We start from the raw sequence: 7,667 nt of genomic DNA, 5'->3' as shown, positions 1-7,667 counted from the left end.
TGTGGCAGCTTCATCTGGCAAGCTTGCCAGGAGCCACACTCTTCCAGGCTGACACACAGGATTCTTTGCTGTCCCTATGCACAATCTTGCAAGAGGCTTGAGCAAGGTAGGTGACTGTCTAGCACTAGCCCCTGCTTACTGGTTTCCACCAGGGCTCCTCCTCTAACAGGTGAGGGTCTGTGTTCAGGGAAAGATGCAGAAGCTTCCCTGATAAGAACAAGACACCAATCTAAAGGCGGGGGGTGGGGGGGGTGGGGGGTGGGGTCTGACGATCCACCCTGACCTGTAGAGATTAAAAACAACCAAAAGAAGCTTGCTGGCTGGTGGTGAGCCTTCTGGTCGTAGGAGCAGCTTCATTCTCTCCATGGCCCTGGCTTGCTGGGTGCCACCTGAAAGCCCCGAGGTTTGCCTTGCTTTCCACTCTTCATGCCGCTGGCCTCCAGACCACTCGAGTATTCTGAGTGCAGGACTTCAGCGAGCACAAAGTGGTGCTTATTCTGGGTCTTCCTCCGAGGGTCAGGCCTAAGGAACAGTAACAGAAGAGGGGAAGACTTTAGTGTTTTTCTCTTCCATTTGGAAAGAGGCTGACAGCAGCTGGCTGAGAGACCAGGAGGCTGACATTTTTGTATTAGCAGAAGAGCAATCTCTTCAGTAGCACTTGTTTTGATATTCTATGCACCAGAAGATTAGATACGGTGCTGACAGATTTTCATAACGGTGGCAAAATATCATGGCATTTTTAAAAGTGAGGCTTTGTTCTGTGTTGTTTTCATGAGGGGTGGAGGGAGAGAAGAAATGTACACTCTCACACTCTGATGGCAAATGAGGTGTATGAGACAGCAGTTTGCAGGTGGATGGGAAAACCCACAGAAACTCCACAGCGTAAAACAGCTGCAATGCTTACATGTTCAGGGCGTCAGGGGTGAACCCTTGAGGTCTAGGAGACTGTAGGCACACTGCTGCTAGGCCAGCCTGAAAGGCAGGGCATCCACACAGACTCCGCAGCACTCACTAGATAGCAGAAACCACCCTGATCCTTCAAATTCCAAGCCTGAGAGCCATGTGAGCACAGCCACTGCACAGACCTGGGCTGGAAGGAATGCAGACCTGTCCTGACCCACAAAATGCCAAAGCCTGACATCAGCTTTAGTACAGAAGCCCAGAAACTTCAGAAAGACAGCAGTCTCACCACTTGGTCAGAAGAGGAAACTTGCAGAAAGTCATTCATGCACTGAAGAGTAAGAATGGAACCATAAGAATAAAATGCACCAACTTGGAGGCAATGACCAGTAAGTCCATACTGGCTTTCCAGCAAGTACTTCAGCACCCTACATGACAGAGACCCAGGAAAACTCAGTGTAAGGAACTCCAGAAAGGCCTCTGGTTGCTCTCTAACATGACATTATGTTCTGTACTGTGGTAGTCAGAGACTGGACACAGCCTGCACTGGTGCTATTAGCCTTATTAGGAAGGGTGGAGATGCTACTATAACGAAGGTGAAGCCATTTATAATCCCCCCCATCCAGAGTGTATGTAGGGCTGCAGTTGTTAAGATCCTGCTTTTTTTTTTTTTATTATTTCCTGAAAGAGGAAGAGTCAACCCTGCTAGGGAAAAAGATTTGTGGGAAAGGTATGTTAGCAATGATATTTAGGGCTGGAAGTCTATTCAGTAAGTGTGCTGGGGCAGGGCTCAAGACCACTAGCATCACACAGGGAAGTGCCAGCCAGCCAGAGACTATTGTGGGGATCACAATCAGAATTATATAGGGGAAACAAGACCTGTAGACTGAAAACCACTGCCAGGTCAGCTTGGGGTGGAGACAAATTCTACTTATAGCCCCCTCCCCACAATGAGCAGTACTGTTGATGCTGACCTCTCACACGGATTGCCATGTTCCTGGCCAGGGCTGAGCTTCCAGGCCTGTGCAGGTGGACAGGCTGTGGTGGTGGGGCATTGACTTGCTCCACAGCAAAGGCTGCAACTTTCTGTACTCGTAATTTATTTTTTAGTCAGGTTACATGACAGACAGCAAAAGGTTGACAGGACGGGACACTTTTTCTTCCCTCTTATTTGAAGCAGCTGCTCACAATGTGTATAATTTTGAATGTAATAACCTGAGTTTCAAGATATGCAAAATTTCAAAATATCCTCCCCAGCAAAAAAAAAAAAAAAAAAAAAAAAAAAAAAAAAAACAAAAACAAAACGAAACCTTGCTCTTGCCATCACTGAAAACAATAGTAACCAGAGTCTCATCTGGTGACTGAAACATGAACTGCCTACAGAGCAAGTGAAGGCTGTAGGAAGCAGCTCAGAGCATCATACCTATGTCTTCAGCTGCCTGATGTGATACCTCCATAGACAACACACTCAACGATCCTCTGCAATGTCCCAGAACTGTCTGTTCACAGGCAGAGAGCTGGGTGGGGCAGCAGGAGGTAAGCTCTGGAACTACAATGACAGACCAACTCTAGAAAGTGTGTCTCGGGGTTGGGTAGACTCAGTGGCAGTGCATGCTTAACAGGTAGAGGTTATTGCGCTTACCTTCATGTATCCTGGTCATACTTCTGGCTATCTCTTGCAAACCCAGCAGCCGACTCATACAGCAAACAAGCAGGTGCCTACACATTCCAACTCAGGCCACTTGTAGGCAGGCAATCCTGCAGGGCCTCAATGCTGTCACAAAAGCCATGCCAACAAGATGCACTTCTCCCACAATCATCTCCCAATTCCCTTATTTGTTCTTAGCCGAGAACGTGCACCATAGACGGGAAGGTGAACCCCTCTAAACCCAAGCATGCATCCAGCATTCATGCCTTCTGACAAGCTGCCATTCTTCCAGGATCCTGCCAACTTCTAGCCCTCCAAATACCTGGACCCTCTGACTCAGGCTTCCTGAGCATCCACTGTGGAAATCTTGTGGTTACCAAGCAACAGGTCAGTTTCTCTAACTGCAGGGGACTCTCTCACAGTGAAGGCTGAAGACCTTGTCTCCATGCTGGATTACTCAGCAGGACAAGCAGATGCCACCTTACACTGCTAGTAAGGTAGTCAACCTAACCAGTAACCACCCCACTGCACCAAGATCTTGAAGGGGGACTGCAGAACACTCTCTTCACATCACCTGCAAACTCAACAGGCAGTTTCCTACCTAAAAAGCAATTTAACCCAGGGCTTTGCTCACAGCACTCTTTTGCAGGACAGGATTTATTACTGCTTTCATTTATTAATTAATTCTTTTATTTTTTGAGACACAAGGTTTCTCTGTGTAGCCCTGGCTGCCCCGAAACTCGCTCTATAGATCAGCATGGCTTCAAACTCCATCTACCTCTGCCTCCTGAGTGCTGGGATTAAGGTCATGCACTACCATATCTGGCTTGGGACAGGAAAAGATGTGCTTTAAATCTACAACTATTTTTTTATTATTATTATCATCACTATCTTTAAATACCTTTAGGACCATGAACAGCAAAGTCTTTTAAGATTTCAAAACCATCCAATATACCTTCTCCTTGATGGATAATGCTTGAACTCCATCTTGGTTTTATGCTGCCTTAAGGCATGAATACAACTATTTCTTCCCAAGAGTCATCCATGACACTCAAGAGTAAATCCAAGCTAATCTTAGACTGAGTTTTTGAGTAACTTCTGGCTTCTACTTTTTAGTTTTTAAAATGGGTATTTTTTTTTTTTTAATATAACGAGGGGAAAAAAAATCAGTATATTCTCTTTACAGGAAACAAACTGTAGTTTGTCCTATGCTCAAATTTCAAAAGTATTTGGTTTTCTATTTATGAAAACTTCACTGCCTTCTGGCTTTGGTTTCTCAAGCTTTGTTCTATTGCACTGTAATTAAGATAGCTCAAAGGATCAATTCTTCCTTTTCAACTGCTTTCTAATTTGGAAGATTCCGAGTGTAAGTATACAATCCAGAAAGCAGTGATGACCTCAGGTGACCTCAGGCTGACTGCAAGTTTCTCCAATGTGCCTGGCTAAACTGAGGAGGAAATGAGAGTTTATGATCAATAATGGGAGAGGTCATTCTGTAAATATGTTTCTCTTGTTGGTTAATGAATAAAGCACTGTTGGCCTATAGGGGACAAGATAGGAGGGACTAGGAGACAAGGGGGATTCTGGGAGATGTAGTCGAGAGGAGTAAGAGGTCAGGACCCTTTCTCTGGTAAGCTAAGAACACATGGAAACACTTAGATAGAAATAAGTTAATATTTAAGACAGAGTTAGCTAATAAATGCTAGTAACAGGCCAACAGTTTCATAACTAATACAGCATCTCTGTGTATTATTTGGGACTGACGTGGCTGTGGGACCAGGCTGGCGGGTAAGTGATCCTAACACATCAAGGGTTCTGTTGGCTTTCAGATGACAGAAAGAGAAGGGAGCACCTTCCCCCTAGGACAGCATAAAGCTCAGGTGGAGCAGCAGCCAATGTAGGAGGATCACCTTGCCTCTTAGAGGGGAGCCATCTAACATCCGACCTGATGGTTAAGGAAAGGCGACATATCTGGGTCCAGCTTTGGGCTGTTTGGGCAGAGTTGTTGACTGGCAGGCTACCCACCCAAGGTTGCATCTTTGATTCTCAGGATCCAACTGAGGTGGGTAGAGGAACAGAACCTGCTGGCAGTGGTTGGAACCCAGCTCTGGCACTCACCTAGCTGATGACCTCAAGTCAACCATAAGTTCAGAAAGGGCCTGAGCATAGAGAGCAAACAGCAGGAGCATGGAAGAATATTGGTTTTATTTCAGTTCTTCATAAAAATATTAAGGATTATTGTTAAGATGGAGAAGTAGTAGGCAGTCCTGGAAAATAAGCATATTTAAATTGCTATGGTGAGATTCTGGGAATACCAAGATTAAGCAGTTTAGGACAGCATCTTGGGCCCAAATCCAGGGCTCTGGGTCTCTCCTGTCTAATACTTCTGTGATTTGAGTGATACTCTCAGTCTAATCACATCTACAGAAAGGACAGCAGACCCACAGTTCTCTACTGGGCCAAAAGGATGGGTTCAGAAAGTGATCTTCAATTAGGTCAGTTATGAGGGCCTGACCCTGAAAACAGAGGGGGAGAAGAACGTTTTTCCCCCCTTTCTGAGACAGTTTCTCTTTGTAGCCCTGCCTGTCCTCGAACTCATAGAGATCCACCTGCCTCTGCCTCCTGAGTGCTGGGATTAAAGTGTGTGCCACCACCACCTGTTGTGGGTGAAGGAACTCTTATGTGTGCAATCATCTAGCTGAGCTGGTCAGATCTGACCTGGACTTGCAAGGCCTAGGATGGGATCCGGCTCTACCATGCTGATAGCAGTGCAGCTCCAGGCAGCCTCATCTGCAACCACAAGAGGGTGAAAACAGATGACTTGTGGCAGAGGGCCAGTGCCTGGCTGTGGTAGACACTGAGACACAGTTCCTGCAGACATTTACCATGAACTATATCATCAGAAATACCACCTGGGCACTTGTGCTAGGCAGCCTCTACTCTATGTGTGAATGGTTTTCATGAACCAGATGAGTTAGTATTGACTATTATTAGTGAGAATAATATGGGAAAGTAGGAAGGGGAGGAGATAAGGGGCCATCATCTGATCTCTGGTCTCATGTGGACCTGGGACTGGATGATTAGTGACACCAGCACCTCATGTTTCCACATGCAAATGGTGCAAACACAGCATTTAGGCCAGGATTTCCACCAGTGGATATTGGTGAGGCTCTAATGGTGTGCTGGGGCCACTAGGGAGGGGGCATCCCTGAAAGTGGCAAGCCATGGAGACAGGGCTTAGTGTAGTATAGGCCATATCAGTCATCAGAAGAAAGAGAGGAAGACTAGGCTAGGGTGGAGTCAGGAAGTAGGATGGGGGAAGAGAACAAAGTATCTCCTGGCCACTTTGCACAGTACTAGAAAAGCCAGGCATTCACAAATCCTCCCACACTAAGTGACAATCTTCTGCCCTTCCTACTTTACAGAAGTTGTCACCAAGTTGGGACTAGTCAGAAAGGGACAACCCCAGAACCAGGCCCTTTCTATGGTACCATACTACCTCTGCACCCAGAGAAACTGACACCACTTCAGAGCCAGAACTCATTCACAAGTATTTCGTTACAAGCCTACTGTCGGCTTTCCCACAAGCAGAGCCGTGAAGCCCACCCTAGGGTTCAATGCTTAGTGTGAAACTCCATTTTTCTATATACAACCTTGTCCCTGCTCTAAGTCCATTTCTTTGGTTACACAAAAAATGATCTCACATAAAATAAACATCTCCTTGGGTTGGAAAGATGGCTTCCTGGGTAAAGGTGCTTGCTGTGCTGACCTGAGTCTGAATCACTGCCCTGAACCCGCACACAGTGGTTGGAGAATTGACACCACACATATGTCTTCTGACCCCCACATGCATATTGCAGCACATGCACACAGTAAAAGAGAAAAAACATATAGTCCCTTTTACAGGGCTACACATTTGTTACAAGAATGACTCTAGAAGAAATAGGCACTCCAGCAGAACATGCAAAAATACAGAGAGGGGAGTAGCTCGGCCTGGGCTCCAGTTTCTCATTTGGTCACAGTTGTCTGGTGGGGTCTCCATAGGATAATGTACACAACAAAGAATAAGCTTAGCAGAAAGCATGAGTCCTCAGGAGAAAGAACCCTGCTGTTGTCAAAAGAACTCACACCACATGTTGGGTGCAGCCCACTGGTGATCTGGGAGGCCGGTTCTCAATGCCCTTCTTCCCCTTCATAACAGGGTCTCTCTGCATAGCCCTGGCTATTCTAGAACTCAAGAGATCCATCACCCTCTGCTAGAATTAAAGGCAGGCAATCTCCCCTGAACCCAGCAGTCCTCCTCTTCTTGATGTTTAACAAGTTAATTTTATTTTTTTGATTGCTACTTATAGGCCACAATAAAGGTGACATCTGCAAAAGACTTGGAGATATTTCATATAGGTCAAAACCAGAGAAGGCCTTGGTTTCTAGAGAATAGATTGAGAGGAGGCTGGAGCATGCTCCCTCCCACTACAGAGGTAGCACAACAGGAGTAGGGCTGGCTTAAAGAAACCAGTTCTCACAGCAGTTTTTAGGGTGAGGAAAAATAAACTGTGGGTAGCAGGGAAAAGCTGGGGTCTACCATGTCCTCTCTTGACTAGGTAGGCCAGAGCAGGCAGTTTAATGAGAACTACTCTCCTGCAGCATGCTGCTTTGTCTGGTGTGGCCAGTTTGCAGCTTCTAATTCCAGTGCTTGGATGACTCTAGCAGCAAACATCGCCATCTCCAACATCCTCCTAGGACAAGCTGACTGGGCTCCTGCTCTTTGTTGTCAGCCCTGACTGTATGACAGAAAGCATACCCTATGGCTCCTGTTGTCTGCAGGTGACTCAGGTGTAGAAGGAAGCTCAAGGTCACTGTGAATTCCCTCTAATGGCCTCATTAGCCGGGTGGGGATGAGGGTGTGTTTGTTCCACAAGGAGGCAGAAAGCTGGTAATCGCACAATGCCAGATTTGGGGAGGGGGGGAGTGGTAGAAACAAAAGGGCAGATGTAAAGGTTGTGTGTACAGAACCGTAATTACCCCCAGAGTCCAGGGCAGCAGGGTATACAATTACCAGAGCTGCAGAGAAGAGGGCCCAATGAGGCCGGTCACTTGGATGAGCCTGTGAACATACTGT

The 7,667-nt window shown here is 46.5% G+C and overlaps 1 protein-coding gene across 1 annotated transcript in view; it reads right to left on the bottom strand.

The window, feature by feature from the left end:
• Positions 1-266: 266 nt before the first annotated feature.
• Positions 267-7,667, bottom strand: part of Ddx31 (DEAD-box helicase 31) — a 68,708-nt gene continuing 61,307 nt past the window's right edge. Inside the window, exon 20 of the mRNA XM_051185006.1 lies at positions 267-522. Coding sequence (XP_051040963.1) covers positions 354-522 — 169 coding nt within the window. The 3' untranslated portion in view covers positions 267-353. The remainder of the gene's footprint in view (positions 523-7,667) is intronic.

The sequence above is a fragment of the Phodopus roborovskii genome, unplaced genomic scaffold (assembly GCF_943737965.1).
Source record: "Phodopus roborovskii unplaced genomic scaffold, PHOROB, whole genome shotgun sequence".
Lineage (NCBI taxonomy): Eukaryota > Metazoa > Chordata > Mammalia > Rodentia > Cricetidae > Phodopus > Phodopus roborovskii.
This window is presented reverse-complemented; position numbering and strand designations above follow the sequence as displayed.